We start from the raw sequence: 22,707 nt of genomic DNA, 5'->3' as shown, positions 1-22,707 counted from the left end.
TTGAAGATCCCCCGAGCCGCTCAGGTGCGTTTCTTTTCCACGGTGCTTCTGCGGGTACCAGCGACACGACAACGGTCTCAAGCTTGGCCGGGAGAAAGCGGCAATGTGGATGATTGGCAACGGACCGTTCAGACGGGTGAGACATGCCGTGCTAGTGCGACCGCCGGCCAGCTACACCAGAACATTAACATTGAGATCGAATATCGGTTCTGGCGGTTCTATCGGTCGCTTCATGTCTACAACTTTGCATTAGAATGGAAGCGCCCGTCTAATTCCGGTGGGCGAACTGCAACGCATCAACTCCACTGCATTTTTGTTCCACTTCAAAGCTTGCCCTTATGAAATTCGTCCCGCAGATAAGGGTGGGAAAGTGTGTCGTGTGCCTCGTCTGCATCGCGAGCGAATGCCTCGTATTGCTTGGCCGGAGGTGCACGGAGGCTTTTTGGCGGAAGTGCAGCGGAGCCTATCTAGAAACCTAGTTGAGTTTTCCCTGCCGTTTTGCAGAATGCGGAAGCAAACGAGAAGCAGTTCCCACCTCGCATACGGAGTACTTTAGCAACGTTGCTGGTCGGAATGTGGAGTTGGCGAAGCGAGCGGAAAACCAAGGTCAGCAGCGGGCGCGCAGCAATGATGGCATCAAACATCCAATAAACTTAATCTGCCATTCGGCAAGTTCGGATGACGGCAAGGCCCCCTGGGACGACCAGTCACGGTACCGTCGATTGTCGGTTTGAGAAAAGAGGGCGGGCAGCAAAGGGGTACGCCGCACGAAGGGGTTTCCAGGACGAGTGAGTGGGTGAGGGAAAAAAATTGGCTTGTCGGTGTGGTCCACCGTAACTTGCTGTGTGTGGTTGGGGCGTCGGGGATGATCTTCCTCCCGTCAAACGTCGAGTGCCAAGGAAACCCATGAAGTTGCCAAAGAAGGAGTTGGAGTATTGGCATCTCCTTACACCTCAGATTCTGATAGTGCAAGGCAAGGTGAGCGAACCTGAAGGTCAAGGAAGACAACACGACGGGGCCGTGAGATTGGAAGGTGCGCCGTCTTCTTTCTACCAGTGCCTCACTTTCCACAAGATTCCATCATCAAAACGGAGGTACGTATCTAATCTCTATCGTTCTTGCCCTTGATGGAAGTCTTCGCACTTGCAACTGGAAGAGGAAAGCGTCAGGTACAGACAGGATGGCAAAGGGCTCCTTCCACGTCCCAGTAGGAGTGCCAAGCGCCGTTTACACTCGGTACCTGCAGCGGCCCAAGACCCGTGGAGATCCCCGGCTCCACTTGGGTCGCCAAAACAGGAAAGGTCGATTATCTCATCCTCTCTTACCACGTTTAAGGTTGTCCTTAGCATCCCGCCCGCCAGAAACCCGCCCCACCACCGCAGCCCTGGAAGAATTGCGAGGGGAAGGGGGGTTCCTTGTCAACGGTGTGTTGCTTCACCTCGAGTCTTTCCCCCCTCTCCCACCCCTTCTTTCACTCTCTCCCATGTCATTGTTCCCCAAATCCTTGGATATCTGCCACTCTCAACAACGACACCAACCTCCCTCCCTCCACCTGGCACCGAGTTCACCCCTTCCCCTTGCCCCTCGCTCCTCGCCCGTTGGACAACCGGCCTGTCCTGCATGAGCCATCCGAGCAAAAGGTTAATCTGATCTTCCTCATGGCCAACCCCAGCGCTCGAGATGCTTATCCATGAGATGACGGTTTCGATTTTCATCTCGTCTACTATTTTCTGCTGTCAACCCAAGTCGTCGAGTCGAGAACTTTCCTTTCTGGGCTGCCAATTGTCGGACATTTTGCAAACGACGCTGAGTTTAATGCTATTGATCGTCCACACCTAAAGTTGCCCTACAACGTTTTACTCACTGACAGATCCGCCATTGTCACCGTTGGAAACATATGCTCGGTCTTGATCCCGCCATTCTAAGTTCTTCTTTTACTCGCGGATCCCACCGATACCACATTGTGGATGATTGTGCCGGTTCCTCTGATGGGTACGGCCTGTCTTTTCGCCGATTTACACCCGGATGCGGAGCCACGGCACCACATGACGATGTCTTCGCGGCCTCGCCTGCGCCTGGCAACGAACGGCACGGCTCTACGGCTTGATGCTTGAAGCTGCATCGCAAAAGATCATCTGGCGAAACCTCGAATTTCCACAAACGCACCCAGAAGACCGGCACTACAGCCGACGCCTCCCCCATATTCGTCTCATCCCTTCCGAGATCCCGTAAACGAGCAGATTGTTTTCCCCCTGAAGATGCCATCCAACTCCAACATCAATTAAAGGGCTTGCCATCAATCTTCTCTCATCTGGATCCGAGCCACCGGGGTTGCTTGCGGTGGAGTGGTGGAGTGGGAGTAATAGCGTGGACAGCACCCCCTGTCGCGAACCTCCACTTGCGCCAAGGAGGCGCACCATCCTGCGACACGAGGCTGAGTTTGAAGCCTGTGCCAAAAATCCAATGGTGAAACAGGTTCACCTCAACTTCCGTCCATTTGTCACTCGAGCCAACCGGCGCAACCTTGTCTTCACCTTGAACTCGCAGGCATCCTCCTCGGATCCGGCATGCAGACCTGCCTTTCATCCCAGCTCGGGAAGACGAGTTGAAACCCGTCGACTGTCACAGAGGCGAACGCCTTGCACTATCTATCGTCGCTCATTGCCTGCACCACGGTGACCACGCTTGCCTACGGCCCCAGACACCAGTGCGCTTGAACCGTCATCGCAAACTTGAGATGCAGAACCCGTGCCAATCCCGATGCGTCCACCATGCACAGGATGCGCTTTCTCCGGCATCCAATCTCCTTGGACGTATTGCTCGTCCGGCTGCTCTCGGACCCTCGGCAAGGGCTGTCATCGAACTTCACTTGTCAGACGTCACCTATCATCCCAATTGCTGCCCTTTTGCTGGCACGGCTAGACTTCCAACCCATTCTTAGTCCGATTCCAAATTCCCCACCGCGAGAAATGGGTTCAAGTCACGCCACTTTCTCATAGCCAGGCATTGTTTGCCGACTACGCCTCTGGGAAACAGCTCTTCCATGTGAATCAAACTTGGCCGCCTCAGCGATCGCAGACACACTCTTTACTGACGAAGGCCCGGCCAAGACTGCGTCGCGACCGGTGTGATCAGCATCATTCCGAGTCTCTTTAACCTATGGCAAGTCTGTGAGTTGCCGCGTGGCAGCTGTCACGATCTCAGCACTACTACGGCATATGAGTCTAAAGTGAGCCTAGCTTCATCATTGGACATCATTCTACCAGCCTAGCATCTAGAAATGTTTACTCCTGTGCTCTAGGTCACGAAATCAAAATACACACAGAGGACCCCAGCAGGGCCAAGCTTTCACTGCATCAAAACACGTTTTGCGCTGTGATAAACGAGGGTCTTGTACAGGAAGTCGCGCGGCACAAACAACGCAGCATTCTTGGCGTCTCATCTCACAATCTTACAAGTCTTCCATGACAGGTTCGGCCGTCTTCGCTTGGTCTTGGTACGCCGCTGCGATGAGGTCCAGCCAAGCAGCCATTCTCACACCCGCGCGTGCGACCTGAAGTTCAATTACAGGTGCCGCCTTCTGGAAGTACTCGCCGCTAAGTTCTTGGCCAACAATAGCCTGCGGCCCCTCTGGAAATACTATACAAGAGTCAGTTTCGACGTCGCCTTTCCGGGTTGTGGGGTGGTCGCCGATGACTCGGGGATCAACATACCGTGGGTACACACGAAAGCGTTCCCCTCTCTCGCCCATGCCAGTCCGGTAGCGTTGACGTTGTTGAAGTCCAGACTCTTGAGCCATTCTCCCTTTTGCGCAGCAAACTTTCCAGTCTTGATCTCGTCGGCGAGCTCATCCGCCCATTTCTTCGCGTTGTCGTACGGCCTCCGACGAGAACCCCCAATCAACTTTTCGGCAATGGAGCTGTCCCAGACGTGGTGCAGGTTGTAATCAGAGCCCTGCCACTTGACGTGGATGCCGTTGCCTCCACGAGCCACATCTTCATTGTGAAGAGGCTGGTGCATGTCGCCAATGAAGTGCACGACGAACCTCGCCGCCTGGTTGCGTTCCCAACCGCTCAGCTTAGGATCCAAAGACCGAGCCGTGTAGTTTGCGAGCGCCGTCACGACGCAGCCTTGGGCTTTGCAGTCCCGCTCGAAGTCAACGCCGCAGTAGCCGGGCGGACTATCTTTGGCATCGATGTAGTGGAAGGGTCCGGTGAAGTGTCCCCAGCGCGTGTACCGGATCGTGTCAGCCCAGGTCGCGACGCCGGCAAGGTAATGCTCAGTGTCATTACGCAGGAGGTCCTGAAAGAAGACTTCGGTTGTATTGGCGACGAAGTGGCTGGCTAGGTACGCAGTCGAAATGTGACCCAGACCTAGTAAGCCAAGTCGGTCAGCGATGGAACTCGAGACCACATTGAAGCTCGATGCCACGTGAAGCTCTCGTGGATTTAGGGACCCGATGACATACTTCCCCATGCTGCGACCCTGCGCAGAGATGCACCGAGCAATGCTACGGCGCTTGCAAGCCTCATAATGGCTTACGATTATTAGTGGTGAGTGTGCACTGAGGTGCAATTAGGCTTCAATGTTTTGGCACTGCAATTAGGGCCTCAACTTGACGGGATGGCGAACGATAAGCAGCCTAGACAAGGAAAGGGCGGACGCGAGGTTGGTTATACGATAGCTTGACGCGTGGTCGGGTCACCGGTGTTGGGGACGGGAGCGATGCACGCAAGCTCACATCAACGTCAACACGGACGACTGGCGTTGAGCGGGCCGCTGGTGTAGGCCCCCGGCATAGGTGAGTTGGCTGAGGAACGCGGCGCCGGGGTGCTTGGCCGTGACCATTCACATCCGCCTCAGCCACGGAGGGCGAATCATGGCGGTGCACGGGGGAGTCCACGTGAAACACCAGTCGAGAGGGGAATGCTCACGATCTGCGGATGTCCGGTGACCGCTGCAATGCGGGATCTCAGCCTATCTGGTGACGGGCGGTTCTGCTCCTGTGATTGGAGACACTTCTTTTTAGACTTTGGATGATGGCTTTCGCTGCATGCATTCGGGCATGTTATCTGGACCATGCGAGCGGTTCATCTCGATATCGCCGCAGATGCAAATGCGTAGAAGCACCTTGGAAGAATTACATAAGCTCAGGTAGTCAGCAACTCAGCTCCAGCACTCAGCTTCTGCGCAATGCAAGAGACTTGCGGGATGACCAAATCAGACCTCTCTATTGGCGCAACTCTCTCAGCTCGACAAGTTCTCCGCCGATGGCCCCTCCGAAAATAGGACCTCTTCGGCGGTCAACCCGCTCTGCTTTTTCAAGTTTTCCTGGAGTGACCCATGCTTGATGCTCAAAACCCCCCACTAATTGCCCTCTTCGTCAACCCGCACTCTCCGCCGCTCTTGGTCGATTGGTTATGTCATGCAGTGGCAGGGGTCCTCTTATCGGATGCGGTCAGCGATAAGAGATGCGATAACGGGGAAAAGATCAATCCCGCATTTTCATTGGACAAGAGGTGGGCGCTATCAGTCCCTCTACCCGCGCCGCACCAACAATGGTCTTGTCTCTGCCTGCGTGACTCTGCATCGAGAAAACCATCCCACTTAACCCCATTCCAAAGCCCACCTGACCGAGGAACGGCACAAGAGAGACAGAGCTCCTCCCAAAACCTGTCTGTCGCTGCGGCTCTTCTTACCCATTCCCCCCCCCCCCCCTTCCTCCTTCACGTTCGTTATTGTGAGCTTCACCAATTCGCATATCGAAAACACACAATGGCTTCCGTCGCAGTCACGGCCTTTGCCGCCTTATCGTCCACTCCAAAAGTCGAAGAGGCCCTATCGGGAATCTTTGGCAGCATCAGCTTGACCGCGTGGATATGCCTTCTCGTAAGTTCCCTCTTTCTTCGCGAAGGTCACGCGACCTCGGATCGCAACTTTTTGACCTTCTTCTGTCCAAATAACTGACTTCATCTCCTTATCTGCGGAAATAGCTTCCCCAGCTCCTCACAAACTACAAGTCGCAAAGCGCTGATGGCTTGTCCATGGGCTTCCTGATTATCTGGTTGATTGGCGACGTGACAAACCTCATGGGTACGCAGAAAACCAGCTCTCCAGTTCCGCACTCTTTTTCCTGGCGCTCTGCACCTTATCCCATACTATCTACCTCTTCACTGTTTTCTCCTATACCGCTACCCTTCTCCAAGAAAAGAAAAGAAAAAACTTGCGCCTCTCGTCGTACCGAAAATTTCTCCAACCACCAACACCAACACCAACACTACCAAGAAAAAAAAAAAATAGCCTTTGGCGCGTGCTCCCACTAACAACCACTTCTCCTCACAGGCGCCCTCTTCACCCACCTCGCCCCGACAGCCGTCGCCCTCGCAAGCTACTTCTGCTTTGCCGACCTCGTCCTGATCTCCCAATGCGTCTATTACAATACCAAAAACACCCGCCGCGCATCCTCCCGCCGCCGCTCCTCCGCGCCCGTCACAGCCACCGGCGCCAACCCGACCGAAGCCCGCGAGGACGAGCCGCTGCTCTCCTCCAGCTCCGCTCAGCGCCGACGTAGCTCGTCCGCCGCTGGTCTCCCGGGTTCCCAACGCCGTCACGGTCTCCACGAGGAGAGCTCGCTCGACCCCTTGCGCAAGATGGTCACGGGCGAGGACGATACGCCCGACAGCAACCCCTGGCTTCACAACACGCTGAGCATCGTTGCGGTGTACCTCGTCGGCGCGGCGGGCTGGTTCCTGTCCTACAAGGCCGGCGCGTGGAACGCGCCCGACGTCCCGGGTGCCGGCTCTGATGCCGGATCCCCTGCGGCGGCGGAGGACGGCACCTGGGAGAAGATTGGTCTGGCGCTGGGATACTTTAGCGCGGTGTGCTACCTCTGCGCGCGCATCCCGCAGATTATCAAGAATTACAGGGAAAAGTCGTGCGAGGGCCTCGCGCTGTTGTTTTTCCTGCTGTCGCTTACGGGGAACTTGACGTACGGTGCGAGTCTTGTGGCGTTTAAGCAGGACCGGGCGTATTTGCTGAATGCGCTGCCGTGGTTGCTGGGTTCGTTGGGGACTATGGTGGAGGATTTTGTGATTTTTGGGCAGTTTCATCTGTATGCGCCTAGGAGCGGGGGGAAGAGGGACGATGAGGCATAAGTGGTTGGTGTTGATTGCATAGGTACGGGGTGTCTTTTTGGCTTCGTCGTGGAGGGGATGGCGAGTATGGAGATTGCATGTCGACGAGTGGGAGTAGACGCATTTGAGATGATGGCTCTGGTTGGGTGAGATTGCATCTGGCAGACTCGCGGGCTGGTGTATCATCATGGTTTTTGATTCTTGAGGGCAATTGGTCTTTTGAGCATTGTTCCCCGATGGCGTTCACAGAGGTTTGCGGGTATACTTGGGGATTGCATGGTTACTGGGGTATCTGTTTCCAACCCATTGTTTACCATCATGATAAGCACATATAATGATAGCTTTTGCCTTTTTATGGGATCAAATCTTTGAAGAAATCTGCAAGTTTTCCTTTTGTCCTTTGCTGTATGGAGACCCCGCGATGATGATTGATGCGGCAAGGTGATAGGAATGGTTTCTTGCAGCCAATGAGACCCGACTTTGACAGTCTCGAGAGTCCCTAGTACGGAGAGAGTGGCTTATGAGGCTGGTATCGGAAAGGAGGGAGCGTGACTAATTACCGAATTGAGATCCCTTCAGATGACGAAACTCGTACGTAAAAGTTAAAGTGCGTTATGTAATAATAGGGGATAGGTCAGATGCGGGCATGGTTCAAATGGATTGAGGCTCTGCTTGTCTGGGTATGAGCGACGCGACGAGCCAGCGGGAGAAGCGGGAGAAAGGAAGGTTGGGGCGGAAAGGAGAGTTGCAGTGCTGTCTACGACGGTTATCCATGGAGGGATACGGAGGGGTTGTTTTCGGAGTGCCGGAGGCACCGATGATGGTGGACGGTGCTCGGGGCGGATTTTGGAACTTACATGATGTGGTGCGAAGCCCGGACACGAAGGCTAGACTGGGGCCAGAGTGGAAGTGATGGGACTGTGCTTGCTGGATGTTCGGAATGTCGTCTGTGTCTCTGTGTGGATACGTCGAAAGCGGTAGGCATGGTGTCGAGGAAATACGCTGGAATAGCAATATATATTGATCTGTTGTTGAGATTACATGACATGATCGGGATTGAGACCTACTGGAGACGAAGCTTTGACGACGGGATCTTTGGTAAGACATGGAAGTCTGTTGAGGAGTTGTTCCCGCCCTAGCTTCCCGTGGAGCTATCGCGGGAAATTGAGGTAGGAAATTTCGGGACATATGAAACCAAATGTATTCTCAGCACATCTACTCACGGCCAACACCGATCTTGGTTTCCCTTCTGGAAAGAGTTCTGAATTCTCTTGGACAGTTTTCTTTACACAATGCATTGGTGAGATCAAACGTATATCTGGGGCAAAATCAGAAGCGGCAATGCTCTCTTCGCACCACGCCCTGGGATTGAAAGGTTGGTCGAGGTCCTCGGATCATTTCAAAGACGATGGCATATCGAATCTAAGAGGAGATCTGCTCAGGTGTTGCACCGGTAGCTGGATAGTTCATCTGCCCGCAATGGACGCCGGGCACCCTTTCCGATCACCGCCCGTCCCCTGAACAGAGGCTTCGAACATACCTCCGGAGATGAGGGCTATTGGTATTTACCCTCTTTGTTTAGAGACATCGCGTCGGGGATATGGGATGGTCGCCATTGGTTATTAGGGGACGCTCGCCTAAATGGGGACAGGCACATCCCTGAAACTTGACCTTATAGATCAGGAATACCGTGTTGCTAGATCAGACAGTCCTCCGAGGACACAAATTCTACCTGTTCATACTCAGATCTCATTCTCAATCTGAAGGCGGTCCGGCACTGGCGGGCTTCCTAGCGTAGATCGAATGACTGACGAGATTAGTAGAGCCACCGAAAAGGCATCATTCTAGAACTCACACTGGGAAGTAGGCGTGGATGCTTCGATCGCTGAACTCCTTGCGCACCTGCATCATTAGAACCAGAACCTCCTCCCTAGACCAGTTCAAGGCCCGGGTAAAGGGCGCCATGCAAAAGCCCTCCCAGCCAGCGACCAGGTTCTCGTGGCACCATGCGCCGAGTTCCTTGTGCCGGGCATCCTTGGCCCAGGGATTTGTCGGCCACTTGTATCTCTGAACAGTCACGTCTTCAAAGCCAATGTTCGTCAGGATCTCCTTCAGTGCCTGTGCGTCGTGGTATGGACGACCGAACAGATTGGCAGCCTCCTCGAGCATGCGGACAGACTTTAGTATGGCGGAGTTTCCTTTCAAGGTGCCATCGTCGGACTGCGGGCAGGCATCAATCTCGTTGAGTTCGAGGTATCCCCCAGGGTTGAGGTTGCTACTCGTGTCAATCATAACATCCGGATACTTCTAGCCACAACTATGCGACTTACTCAAAGCAGGTCCGTGTGTAGTCTTCCCAGTTCTTGATCGAGGATGTCATGACTCTACTGTGTATGTAGTCGAAGGGCTGGGAGTAGGTCCAAGTATCCTCAATGTCGTCAATCTCGAAGCGAACGTTGGGCGGAGTGCTGCAGGCTGTCAATCATCACGGCACAGCACTTAGAGTCCCAAGAGACGGGGGAAGCAGATTAACACACTAATTCGGCCATGCCGCAGACAAGTCGACACCTAGAACCTGAGGCACATTAGCACACTTGACTCATGTGAAGGAAGAACGCTCAGTTTACCTCAGCTTCGGGGTGCTCATCGCCAAAGTCAATCGCCCAGATGCCAGTCCCTGTACCGATGTCAAGAACCCGGTGAACAGCCGAGGCTTGAGTATTGGTGTTAGGTGGCGCAGTTCCAAGCTTGTTGTCAAAGGTCAAGAGAAACATGTTATGCGTCAAGTCTGGGTACGCAGGCTACTGTTAGTCCAATGGAACTCTTCAGTATCCTGCGAATCGAATCAGTCGTCATCTCATACCAAGTCGGTCGAGCTCCCGCTCATCGTTGGGCATGGCATATTCTATGTGAACGAGTGAGTTTTGGTTCAAAGTCAGATGATATAAAGACGCTCGCTACTCACTGCCGTCTTTATACTTGTGATATGTCCGACCATTCTCAATCCGATAATCCAGGATTGAACTATTCACGCTCGTACTTGAGGAAGCCACGCTCTGGATTGCTCAACATTAGTTCTCTGTCTTAGGTGAGAAGTCTCAATTGGGACAGCACTGACGGGTCCAACTACCGACTCGTCACCATTGTTGATCTGTGATTGTTAGCGAGAGGCTTAAGAAGAGCGCTTCCGTGAATTGACCTCATCGGGAATAATAGTGCCGATAGCATCATCGGCAATGTTTGGGTGCGAGTTGGGGGAAGATTTCGGGGAAGATTTAGGAGACGGCGCCGCCCTCGCAACCTCATGAGCTTGAGACATTCTGATGTGGATACAGCAGGAAGAGCTAAAGTTCTTCCTTTTCACCCTCTTGTTATATATAGTTTCCCAAAAGTTTACAGGCGATTCTTTACCCCTCTCTTGGCGCGTGATAACCATGCAGCTCTGCGGCATGCAAGCACAGTTGGAGCGGTTTCTGCGGGACCATTTCCGCACCTGGAAGGCCAGCATTGTACAACCAACCAATCTCGAAACGACCAGTAGCTGTGAGCATCAGTCCCCTGGGTGTAGCTTCAAGTGTTGCACCAAAGCCTTTCTGTATTTACTTAAGATAGAAGCTGGTCAGTGCTATCCTCATTTCGGGCGTCGTAACTCCGGCGGAGAGCTTCTGGAAAATTTGTCCCAAGGCTACTATCCACAAGGCTATTCCCTTCAGAGACGCTGAGGCCATTTCAAATAATCTGAAAGGTATACGGGTGGTCTATGGGTGTCAAAGGCAGCTAACTACAGCCCGTCCAAAAACTTTTCCTTTCTCTAGCTGGGCCATGATCTCGGCAACGTGCGAGAAGGAGAACATATCTATGGAAGCCCGGATCGTGCCCTTCTCAGCTGCCTGAAGAAGCTCAGTCATTTGCTCTTCCGTTCCAACCATAGCCCCCTTGATTGTCAGAGCTAGCGCGAACGTGTCAGTCTTCATCATCTCTTGGAAAGTCAGGAGCCCAGAGCTAGAGGAAGTACCTTTCAGGGCACACTGAGCGACTGAGATGGGCAACTCGAAATCATTTCGAGGTAGCCCAACGCAAATGATCGTTCCCATTGACCTGAGGAGTTTTGGTGCAATTCGATAGGCGTCTTCTGAACCAGGAACGACAATGACAGCGTGAGCACCCTCCCCAGTCAAATCCATGATTGACTTCTCCACGTCGTCAGTTGCATAGTCAATGAATGCATCCGCTCTACTCTCCAGGTGCTTCCGTTTCTCATCTCCCGTGTCTACTGCGATTACACGAAGCCCCTTCATTTTAGATGCAATTTGCACTCCAAGATGACCAAGCCCTCCTCCAGCGCCTTGGATCACGACCCAGTCGCCTCGAGTTAAGTCGGTGTCCAGCATCGAAAGTGCGCCCATCATCGTGAGGCCCGCACAGAGTAAAGGTCCCGCCTCATCGTCACTCAACCCCTCCGGTATCAGAGTCAAGTATCTCGAGTCCGCGACAACGTACCGCTGTAAGGTCCCAGGACGATGCTTGCCAGTATTCAGCTGCTTGGAGCAGTTGTTAGGGAACCCACGTGAACACACGGAACACTCTCCGCAGGCGCTGTAGAGCCACTTGACTCCGACCTTTTTCTCGAGCAATGACTCGGAGACGTTTTCCCCTAATTTCACGACCCGGCCGATACCTTCATGGCCTACAATGGGATCGTAGATGCCCCAACCACGGAGCGCTCGAACTTCTGAACCGCTAAAAATACGGCCATGGTGTCAGAAAGGTAGGGTCGGCGAGATAGGTGATTGTCTTTCAACTTACCACAATCCAGTTAATTCAAGTTGGACGAGTACTTCGTACGGCCCGGGGGTTCCGACTGCGATATCTTCGCGAATAACAACCCTTGCATCAGAACCAGGGTTCTCGAAAAGTACCGCTTTTTGCAGTGAAGGAATATCAAAGCTCATATCGCTTCCAATTTAACGTTGCAAAAATAAATGTAGTTGCTTCTGGAATGTGCTGGGTGAACGTTCAAAAGTTCAATGGCTAGCCAACGGAGTTTGTTACCTCGGGAATAGTGGGGTGTACCCCGCGCCGGGAACGCATACGGCAGTCAAGACAACGGGGATAGTGGGTCACATCACGGGCCAAAAACGGATCCTGCCGCGCCGATCATTCGGTACATCAGTACGTTGAACCTCAATTAATCTCATGCAATTGACTTTTAATTATAGAAACAACTACGCGACCATTCTCGCTCCATAACTCCTTTGTCTACCAAAAAAGACATTATCAGCCACAATACTCTCAACACACTGCCTACGTACGTACCTAGACGTGAGTAGATGTAAACGCCTAGCAAGTCCAGACATAAGTGCACTTGGTGCCAACAGGAGTGCAACTCGTCTTTCCCGCGTTGCCTTCGCCAGAGAAGTGTCCGTTCTGGTTGCCGCAAACCAGCGTAGGGCTAGTGTACTGGTCGTCGATCTCGCACGTGAGGTCGTTGGAGCATGTGCCGGAAAGGTTCCAGGTCTCTGCGAGGGCCAGAGGCGCCAAGAGAGCGATGATGGTGAAGAACTGCATCTTTGATTGTAGTGGAAGAACTGTGGGCTGGGAGTTGTTGAGGAGTTGAACGAGAGACTGAGGGTCAGATTGCGATATTGGGAGTAATTCAGTAATGATGTCAAAAGGCCAAGGACTGCTTGCAACTTATAGAGCCTCCTGATTTTTTCTCCTTTTGGCATTTGTATCAACGTGAGTTTCAATTGCTAAGCGGCCTCCGAGACGGTATCTCGGTGTAACCCATTGCTGGGAATGTCATGAGCCTGACTCGTCGAGGTAGATCGTTATTTACAGTGTAAGCGAGGAGTGTTAGAGATGAGGGCCGTTCAGCGGGATCACGTCTACTGACTCGTCAAATGTTCATCGGAAATCAGCCGCAGTGACGTACGCGTACGGCTCGGTCCACCACCTTCTCTGTATTTCACTGGGAGTGTATCACCATTCGTGCGAATGGGACCATGGCCTCTCCACAGTGATCAAAAATCAATCAATTTTCTCAAGGGGATTGATTACTCTGCGAGCCGAAACAACGGCGGTGAATTTCGCCGCAGTGGGAGGCTTTTTACGACGTTTTCGTTTAGTTGGGTAGGAGTTGGCTTAGACCCAGAACCTTTATTTCTCAATCACCGTTTTGGTATGAGAGTCTCTTGAATATCGTCATATTCAATACGACAATCTCGCCCTTCAATCGCGGTGACGAGTGTTTGCATAATCTTGACTCGCTAACGGTGCATCTTCACTCTGGGCATCTCGAAGAGGGAGACATTTCACTGTCATATTCCCGTTCAGGCAACGAGACGGGAACATGAAACCATCAAACACACATAGCTGAAAGACAATAAAACGTTGTTAGTAGTCGACAATGGTAATTAGGTCATTCTTTAGTGCACTGGAAGTTCGCTCAACGGGCTTTCAATGAAAACACAGTGGAGCGCGTTTCTCCCTATCTCCCCGCGGCCAATCGGGACTCTTGCAAGACGTCAATTCTTCCAGTCCTGCCTGCATGTTCTGCACAAAGAAATCCAAGGACAGGAATGAATATATAAATAGACTTGCTACGCAACCAATTGGCCTCTTCCCCATGGAAACCTCCCAGATCCAAGTATCTCAGTACGGAGTACTCCGTACATAATGATGGATTAAGTGCTCATCGAGGTGGATCAAGTTCGGAACCCTCCCCCATGCGGCATGCCGACGACCGAAGTGGGAGAGAGCAAGCCGATGGTTTGCAAGTTATAAACGATATGCTGTAGTGCTGCTTTTACGAAGTACCTGAACAAAAAGAGCTTACCACTGGTGTGGCTACATCTCTTGGTGCTCATGCTGGGATTCGAACTCGGAGCCTTTCGCCGAGGAGGCTGTGGGCGCAATCTATTGTTGAATTTGAACCACTCCATCAGCAAGCCAGTTTGACCTGACCCGTCGACCTAGACGGGCGCCTGCGGGCTGGTGACAGGAATGGGATTGAGGGGAGGTATATAGGCTTATTATGTATTCAGATGGATGGTACGCCGAGGTATTCCGCTAATGAGTCCTTGAAGTTTCGCCTGAGTGTTCGGTACTGGAGCATTCCGTCGAGAACCGCGCCTCAACCTTTGAAGTAGGCCTACAGTATATCAACCTACCGGCCTACTATCCGGTGCTTCATAGCGTGGAGCGATCAAATATAACATTTATTTAGAAAGAGCGGTTACCACGAAATTAATTCAGCCGGTAATTCTGTCAGTCACCGGCTTATCAAAGTAAGATACGAAGTTCGATTTTGTTATTTGGTTATTCGTCTCAAGAGACTATCGTGTTTTTTCCGAAACACCAGGTTATAAAAACCCATCAAATCGAGGCCTACGGCCATGCAGGTCCAATGCTAACTCACAATCGAGACTTGAAGACATTGGCAGTTCTACCACCCATACTAATACACGCTCCCCTCGTCCACGAATTGTTCACGTGATCAGCGTACCACGGACCACGGGGCTCCTGGCCACCGATACACCCCTTGGTGGAGTAAAAGTACGCTTTCTGGTTGTAACCACCGTAGACCTCGACCCTGACGGATTTCGGAGCGAACTCGGTGGTGGCGCAGGTGTTGTCGTAGATGTTGCGTCTCTGCGAGGCACCTCCGCAGTTCTCGCCTTTGTAGAGGGTGAGAACGTAGCCGGATGTAGTAGAGGCGAGCCCGAGGCCGACGACGAGGATGGATGAGAGCTGCATTTTTTGTCATTGTTGAGGTGGCTGGAGCTGATTTATAACGACTGGAAGAGAGAAGACATATTAACGAAAAGCCGTTGACTTGTTTTGCATCACTGACTTACTAGCTTGATGCTGCAGAGTAAGTTTTTGTGAGAGTATGAGAAGAGAGTTGTTCGGTATTGCAATCAGTTCCTCAAGCTGGAGCATGCCTCTCTCTTTATACTCAAGAGCCTACGTGTAAATGCTCCATCTCGCCCTGGTAGGATACACTTCGGCGGTAATTGCGGCTGTTTCGATTTAATATCGAATGAATTGAATGCATTCGTGTATGACATCCAGATCTGTGAAACCTTCTTGCCCGGGATACGTGGGAATTGCCGCATCCGATATCCCTAAGCTTTCCTATGTCGATCAACTTCTCAATGCTGTCTTTACTTATAGTATTATTACCTTGTATTTCCGAATGGGGCTACTATCATTTGGCATCTGACATATCATTACCCCATTGCTGTGTCTTCTTCTGTGAGACTAAGGCCTGGGCATGCAGGGTCAGATTGAAAGAAACCAAGAGGAAAGTATGCACGTGCTCCCCAGATCGAAAAGAAAACTTGACGTCCAGCAGCCTGGCGATCCAGATTTTGCCTAAGTATCCCAGAGTCTGCCTTGCTCCTGCCCGTTATTGAAGCCCATGATGAAGAAAGTCACTCTATACAGTCTAATATTAATGATGATCACTCGGGGGCCGGTCTTGACCTATATCATGTTTTGTATGCAGATTTAGAAAATATTTGAGAAGACCATTTAGGTATAAGAAGGTCTCAAACCCATTTCTTGAAAGGGTGAATCGGCAGCAAAGCGGTGATGACAACTCAATAGGATTGAGCTTATGCAGTACCTCCCTGCGATCTTTTACATGCAAATAAATCATCCTAAGCGAAAGGTTCTTCAACCACTGCCACGCGTCGATCTCGGTCTGTCTGTTGAATAGCCTGCTTGCACTCAATTTCTGCCTCTCAGACTAGAGCTCGAGCGGACACGATGCACGCGACTTTGTCCGGTGCCACCTTTGGTACCAACTGGACAACGCGCTGGGAACTCACCGAGATGGACTGTCGCTTAATGTATGGTGGTCTAATTTACCTAGCGGCCATGAATATCCGTAACGACTTATGTAATTGTTGGTAATATGTATTACCGTAGTGGGAATGGCCTAAGAGAAAATAGTGATTTGGCCCTTCTGACCAGATCGTTGGATTACATAAAACTATTCCAGTAGCCTGGAAACTATAACAGAGTCCATCCCTCGGCTCACATCTGTTCCGATACTGGCTTCTTCTTTCTTTATATAAGGTAAGTAAATGGACTCTGTACCGTTAGACGAGGATATCGTGATGTTGGCCCCCTCGTCGTGATAGTCTGCACGTGTTTTCTTTCTAATCGAAACGTTCCGAGACTATTCCTTCTTAAATTTTAACAGAGAAAGACAGCGTTAAGAGGCGCTATTGTAAAATGAACGCAATCCATCTCGAAAGTGACCAGAAAGTTGCTGAAAAGGCTCGCAATCTACGATCCATACTTTCAAAATACCAGTACAAATCGCAGCTGGGCCCTCATAGCTTTTAACCAAAACGTTCTCCTATGATACATCTGCCTCCTCAATCTCAGGTAGCCTTTCACGTAGCACATCAGATGAACCCTCCAGCAAGTCGGAGGGCAGCGATTCGCACCTACAAGCAGCTCTTACCACAAGATGAAGCCCGAGGGACATGATCAGGCGTACCGAGAGCTTCACCAGAACCAACGAGGCCAACGAAGGAGATGCACACTCCGCAAGAAGGGGCTTCATTGCTGGGCCGTGGGAAGGGCTGTAACGTTAGCTAGATTGCGTTAATCTTACCTAGAAGCCGAATCAGTCTTGACGACGGAAGGAGACCATTTAGAAATGAACAGGAGCTGGAAGGTCTGAACACCAGTCTCCCGCGATGATTCAGGCGCTTACTAACGCCTGCAAGCGTCTGACGAAGACCTGATATCGAAGGATTTACCTCGTTAGACCCTGAGGGGGAGATTTGTGCAGTAGTGGGCTGTCCTGGATGCTTCTGTTGTTGTGAATACGTCCTTTGGCGACGAGTAGAGGTGTCTTGCGGAGATTTAGTTATATGCAATGGCGATTGGCTGAATGTGATGACAGCAGAACAAGACATCAGTACAGGGTCCGTCACAGACGTTACTACGAGTTGACCGAGTATCAGTAGTTGCGGCGCGAACAGCAACATAATCACGTGATAGCCTGCCTACCTTGGGAGTGATAGAGGGGAAGAGAGGGAACAGGATCACGATCACTAAGAAGAGGAGAAGATATGGTCGAGACCCGAAAAATATCTTACCACCTCTTGAAATCGCCAATCGACGTTCGCCTCAATTATTGAGCTATCAAGGGTGTGGCAACACGCATCGGAAGCCATTATCTCGGGCGTAGACCACGAGCTATGGGGTATTACAGGGCCGTGGCACAAATATTTCCACATTGGTGGCTTCGGCGCAGCAATTCTCTGGCAGACTGGAATGAGGGGCAGCTGAATGTTCCAACAAGAGAAGCTAGCCTGGTTAATTCCCTTGCGAGACATCCTAGCTTCAGCCGTTGCAACGAGCCGAGTGGCGTATTTGCGGGTGAATGGGGTTGCAACGGTCTTTGACGAGGGGTTCCTCTTGTGCCATTTCAGTGAGACACTTTTGGCCGATGACCTTCTCGCACTTCACCTCCCACTGCGATGTAGTGAATAGACGGGTTCACTAGCACAAGACTCTGCGTAGTGTTGACGGATACGGAGCTGCAGAGGCCCCGGAGCAAGGTTCTGTAAGGTCAAAAGAATTATCCTGCCGTCAGGCTGCTGCGGCTGAAAGCCGAAGAGAACAAATGCCAAGTCGAGGTACCCGAGAAGGCAAAGTTGGTGACACCAGACCCGAACAAGAATGGAAAGACGGAGGAATACGCTTGCGACAGGTTGCGGGTGTGACAATGTCACAATTAAGGTTAAACAAAATATCTGTCAGCCATGAATTCCGGGGTCCGGTTGTAGATCTGGGATAGACTTTGAGGTCTAAACCGGGTGAGGGATTGTGAGGGGCCATGCTGGCTGTAGGAAAGACAATCACTCAGTCAAGACAGTGATTTGCTTTCCACTCGACCTTACTCGTGCAATCAGCTAGCAGATTTTGCTCAAGTATGGACACAAGGGACAGAACGGTGCGGAGTTACCGCAAAGAAGCCTGCGAAGTGCATCAAGGTGCGGGAGGATAGCGGATGAGGCTGTCGTAGTCTGCCTGGCGGTCTCACTAGAACTCAGCTAGCTGCACGGCGTAACCACAATCTTGGTGGATCTGGAAAGGTAATCATTTAACTCGTTCGTATCTGGCAGTTATGCCTCAGGGCTGAGAGCTAGTGCGAAGAAACTAACTGGGGCCTGGTGCCCGAGAATCCCGAATAAGCGTACAGTGCCAGGTTCTGCTGTAGGGTCGGAATGGGTCCGCGCGAGTGAAAGAAGCATGATTCCGTGAAGATGGGGAAGCCGAAGGCCCGAAAGCCTCCTGGGTCGAGCAGTTCCCGCTTTGTGTTTGTTTGCGGTGCCGAATCAGCAGAGCAGGCCAGGCAAGCCATGATGGGGCTGGGAAAATCGGACTCTTTTGTTTCTCCACAGCGGGTTCCATTCCGAGGGAGATCTGCGCCCCTGCAGCTTAACGATCGGGCTCTGGCATCGGATGCGCTGAGACGGAGAGTCACGCGGTGGCCCGGTGAGTGAAGTGCAAGACTATTGGAAAATCAATAAACCACGGGTGCCAAGATTTGTGTCCGGCATCGTGGTAGCAATAGCGTGGGCAGAGCTTGTGGTCTCGTCCATTTTCTCTTCAGTTTTTGAGCGTCATCGATTGGCTTGCCGGCGGAAACCGCCTACGCTAGTGAGAGACAGCGCGGTGGCTTGAGGGGCGGCGGATGGAGGCTTGTCCGAGTCGCGGTGGCAGGCTGGCTTCAAGTCCTTGTAACGATGTCGATCACCTCATTCCTCTATTGCCCGGTTGAATCCCGACGAAGGCTGCAGCTCCCAAGGGTGAGGAGGTGTGCCACTGCAAGCCAACAGAGGTCGTTTGCTTCGATGTCACGACAGCCAAGACTGATGAACAGCGGCCGAGCCTTGGACGGTGTTGATGTCAAAGACAAATGTGCATGTGGTTCCCGCAGACTAGCGACTGGTAAATCGGCCGAGACGGATAGCGGCGTGGCGGCATACTACGTAGTTGCCATGGCCTTTGCGCAGTTTCGAGAAAAGAGATGCCAAGGGAACCCTCTGAATTTACATACTCGTTCGGATACGTTGGTGAGGGACTGCGGGGAGAGATGAGGTGACGGCGCGGACGGGCCCCAGGACGGCCTGTGTAAACCGATGAAAGCAAGAATGTTGGTGTGAATTGCGCGACAGCGTCCAGCTCTTGGCCTCGGCCTCGAAATATGGTTTTACAAGCGAGTTTCCAAAAAAAGAGGGTCGAAGGCGGTTGCTGTAAAGAGAGGGTGTGTGAAGGTCGTCGTAATCCTCCCGCCACGACGTCCAGTCAGGAAGAGGCTGGGCGTGCTGATGGTGGACCAGCCACACGTGTATCGATGGGAGCGCTGTAGTGGTGGCAGCTGAGAGAGGCCAAACACCAATCGATGGTTAGCAAAAGGAACTGTTTGACGGGGGCCAGTATTCCTCTGACACGCTGAGCATACTCAGGCAGAGGCAGGACAGCTATGGGAATGGGGCCAAGGTTTGTGCTGTGCATTGGGGCATTCAATGGTCAGTCATCCATCCACCGGGAGCTTCAATGTAGTCGTGCCGAAAGCCGGTGCCTTCCTCGAGGGGGCTGTGCATGGCCGTTGCTTCCGTTGCCACGTCTAGGCTGCTTGCTCGCGCCTGTTTGTAATCGGAAGCGTCGCCTGGATCCTCTGCTGGTGTCTCGCGAGAAGCATTATCTGTCATGGTCAATGATCTAAGCAGTGGTGACGATGAGTAGGTCATACTTCGATTATGTGAAGTGCCTGTGCAGGCAGAGAGTAAAGAGGGTGAACCTGCCTCAATAGAGTGCGGATAATGCTGGCGACATCCCGGTCGTCGGTCATTGCTTTCGCGGGGGATGATGCAGGCGCTGCCCGAAAAGGGCTGTCGCTTCTTGCTCTTCCCATTTTGTGGCTAATAGTCAATTGTTGCCAAACCCTTGGGATTTCCAATCCTGGGAAGGAAAGAAGGAGCGATATTCAGGGACTGGGCTTGCTGCTTCTACCCATCATCTGGAAATTAAGACCAATCAAAGGGACTGAGTGGAAGCAGGTCCCCATAGTTCCCCTGGGTCCGACGAATCGAAGCTGCGTGTGGCTGGCAGTTGCCTGGCGTGTGAGCTTGGCAATGCCTGCTGAGCCTGCCGGCGGTCTCAGTATCTCAGCAGAGTTCGGCTGAGCTCAGCCTCAAGAAAGCTCCTTCTCGCGCCAGCTTTGGACGGATTTAAAGGTACTCTTTCGCAGGCCCCACCACCTAGAAAGTACGTGGTCAGCAATGATGGCAACACGCCCACACAGTGCAGCGCAGTGCAGTACCACTCTCCCGTGCCTTCCTTGCCCAATTCAGTGAGGTCACCAACGCACCTGCATTCACCAAGGTACTGCTCCCCCCGGTCGGTAGCCCTCTGTGCCTTCTTCCCTGCCCGAGGGCGGTCTCTCTCGGTGATGCAGGCGCCTAGACAAACACAGCTCGCGTACTCCACGCCTTCCTTGGCCTCTCCTTTCCCAATCCACGCTACGAGTCTGGGCAACCAATCTGCCAAGGCACCACCACCCTCGGTCCTTAAAAGCATTGCGATCCCACTTCTTTTCTTTGGCCTCCCCCCAGTCGCCGTCATAGTCTCCCCCGTCATCAGCTTTTCGTGTTTTTTGGGAGCTCTATCGAATTCGGTTCTCGTGGCTTGGAATCCTGCATTTGCATATCTGCATCGACAAACTTTCGCCGGCATTTCTTAGACATCGTCCTCAACGTCACACTGCTAGACATACACCACTCCGACAACATCCATCCGGAACTCTGAAACCCAAATAGAACCCGAATATCATCATGGTCGCTCGCAACCTGCCTCTTGCCGCCCTCGCGGCAAGCGCATCCGCGCTATCGGCTCGTCGCGATGACACACAGTCCTCCAGCGGTGTCGGTTCCATTTCTTTGCCCATCTACCAAGACGTCAGACTGCACCCTTTGGAGAAGCTGCGCAGAAGACAGGTCTCGGACACAGACGCCCCAGTCCTCAATGTGACGACAACTACGTACTTGATTGAGCGTATGCACTACTCCAGGCGTTTGTACGCCAATCACCGTTGCTAATTATTGTTCATAGTGAACATTGGTACACCCGGTCAGGACACAAAGGTTGCCATTGATACTGGTTCCTCCGAACTCTGGGTCAACCCCAACTGCGCCAACGCTGGCAGCACCGCACAGACACAATCTTGCAGAGCTGATGGCCAGTACGACCCCCGAGACTCTTCGACTTCGTCCGTTTATGAACAGACGGGCCGTATAAAGTATGGCAAGGGAGAGGTCGTTCTGCAATATGTCAGCGATAACATCACGCTTCCCGGCAGCGGTATGTGCTACCTACCTTCCTTCTGGTCTGACCACCTCCACTAATCGCATTCTATAGACATCGCGCTTAGAGACACAATCTTTGGCTACGCCACTGACAGTGTTGACCTCAATAGAGGTATCCTCGGTCTTAGTTTCGGCGAGGCGAAGAACAACACCGGTTATCCGACCGTTCTTGATGAGATGAAGGCTCAGAACATTGTCGAGTCTCTTACTATTGGCATTGCGCTCGGTACCAAGGATGAGAAGACGGGTAGTGGTCTCATCTCCTTTGGCGGAGTCGACACGAAGAAGTTCAGTGGCAACCTGCACTCGGCGCCGATCCTTGGTCCCCAGAACAATGAGAACTTGTGGAGGTGAGAAGTTGAGTTCCCCTACCTTTGTGACAATGACTAACAAGTCTGCTAGGTACTGGGTCCAGCTTGACTCTGTTGGCTTGAGCGTGTCGGGAAGCAATTCCAAGACATACTCCAACTCGCAATTCCCCGTCTTCTTCGACACTGGCGCCACCCTGAGCTATCTGCCTTCAGCTGTGGTCGACTCGCTCGGAGCTGACCTGGGGGGCAAGCTTGACTCATCCGTTAACATGTATGTGGTTCCATGCAGCACCACAGGCACCATCGACTTCAAGTTTGGCGACTATACCATGAAGGTGCCTATCCAGGAGTTCATCTGGAACGTCGGCAACAGCCAATGTGTCCTCGGAGCGGACAAGGCGACCGACGGCTCGTACTTGCTTGGTGACTCGTTCCTCCGCTCGACCTATGTCGTTTTCGACCAGGAGACACCCGCCCTCCACTTTGCCCCCTACAACAACTGTGGTTCGAACCTTCAGAAGATTCCCCTGGGCGCAAATGCGGCGGCAAAGTTCACTGGCGAGTGTTCTACCTCCACAACCCCCAGTGGTAGCAGTCCGACTGGCACTGGCACTGGCAACGCTGCTGGTCGCTCAACGTCTATCAACCTCTGGCTTGCAGCCGGTGCTTTGGTTGGTGTACAGGCTCTCATGTCCTTCCTTTAAATCCGCATACGTAATTGAACGGCTGAATATCACTGCATGAATCGGGAGTTGGGGCGGGACCAGATGGTTCCCGCATTGGCGAATAGACGACGACGAATCGAGCCTCCTGTACATGGCGGATCGCTTTATACCCTCTTTCCCTGGCCACGGGACTACA

At 52.4% G+C, this 22,707-nt stretch overlaps 6 protein-coding genes across 6 annotated transcripts; 2 read left to right on the top strand and 4 right to left on the bottom strand.

The window, feature by feature from the left end:
- Nucleotides 1-3,225: 3,225 nt before the first annotated feature.
- BDP55DRAFT_242882 (S1/P1 nuclease) lies at nt 3,226-4,756 on the bottom strand. Its single transcript, XM_060566224.1, has 2 exons — nt 3,714-4,756; nt 3,226-3,639 (listed from the first exon to the last, which is right to left on the bottom strand). The coding sequence occupies exons 1-2, from the start codon at nt 4,474-4,476 to the stop codon at nt 3,452-3,454; spliced, it is 951 nt and encodes a 316-aa protein (XP_060426664.1). The 5' UTR covers nt 4,477-4,756; the 3' UTR covers nt 3,226-3,451.
- A 1,019-nt stretch (nt 4,757-5,775) lies between these two features.
- On the top strand, nt 5,776-7,154 carry BDP55DRAFT_731166 (PQ loop repeat-domain-containing protein; the record flags this gene model as incomplete). The annotated part of the gene is made up of 3 exons (XM_060579780.1): nt 5,776-5,889; nt 5,994-6,093; nt 6,343-7,154. The coding sequence occupies 3 exons, from the start codon at nt 5,776-5,778 to the stop codon at nt 7,152-7,154; spliced, it is 1,026 nt and encodes a 341-aa protein (XP_060426663.1).
- A 1,830-nt stretch (nt 7,155-8,984) lies between these two features.
- Nucleotides 8,985-10,452, bottom strand: BDP55DRAFT_695905 (methyltransferase domain-containing protein; the record flags this gene model as incomplete). Its single annotated transcript, XM_060577523.1, has 8 exons — nt 8,985-9,408; nt 9,464-9,601; nt 9,671-9,708; nt 9,761-9,921; nt 9,997-10,038; nt 10,099-10,189; nt 10,264-10,284; nt 10,333-10,452. 8 exons carry the CDS (start codon nt 10,450-10,452, stop codon nt 8,985-8,987), a joined length of 1,035 nt encoding a protein of 344 aa, XP_060426662.1.
- A 299-nt stretch (nt 10,453-10,751) lies between these two features.
- BDP55DRAFT_672200 (chaperonin 10-like protein) lies at nt 10,752-12,135 on the bottom strand. Its single transcript, XM_060575517.1, has 3 exons — nt 11,940-12,135; nt 11,149-11,873; nt 10,752-11,082 (listed from the first exon to the last, which is right to left on the bottom strand). Exons 1-3 carry the CDS (start codon nt 12,083-12,085, stop codon nt 10,901-10,903), a joined length of 1,053 nt encoding a protein of 350 aa, XP_060426661.1. The 5' UTR covers nt 12,086-12,135; the 3' UTR covers nt 10,752-10,900.
- A 2,414-nt stretch (nt 12,136-14,549) lies between these two features.
- Nucleotides 14,550-15,029, bottom strand: BDP55DRAFT_717863 (uncharacterized protein; the record flags this gene model as incomplete). The annotated part of the gene is made up of 2 exons (XM_060578390.1): nt 14,993-15,029; nt 14,550-14,932 (listed from the first exon to the last, which is right to left on the bottom strand). Exon 2 carries the CDS (start codon nt 14,889-14,891, stop codon nt 14,550-14,552), a length of 342 nt encoding a protein of 113 aa, XP_060426660.1. The 5' UTR covers nt 14,892-14,932; nt 14,993-15,029.
- A 5,975-nt stretch (nt 15,030-21,004) lies between these two features.
- On the top strand, nt 21,005-22,550 carry BDP55DRAFT_731163 (eukaryotic aspartyl protease; the record flags this gene model as incomplete). The annotated part of the gene is made up of 4 exons (XM_060579779.1): nt 21,005-21,224; nt 21,282-21,530; nt 21,588-21,885; nt 21,938-22,550. The coding sequence occupies 4 exons, from the start codon at nt 21,005-21,007 to the stop codon at nt 22,548-22,550; spliced, it is 1,380 nt and encodes a 459-aa protein (XP_060426659.1).
- Nucleotides 22,551-22,707: the final 157 nt, after the last annotated feature.

The sequence above is a fragment of the Colletotrichum godetiae genome, assembly GCF_030913485.1.
Source record: "Colletotrichum godetiae strain CBS 193.32 chromosome Unknown BDP55scaffold_36, whole genome shotgun sequence".
NCBI lineage: Eukaryota > Fungi > Ascomycota > Sordariomycetes > Glomerellales > Glomerellaceae > Colletotrichum > Colletotrichum godetiae.
This window is presented reverse-complemented; position numbering and strand designations above follow the sequence as displayed.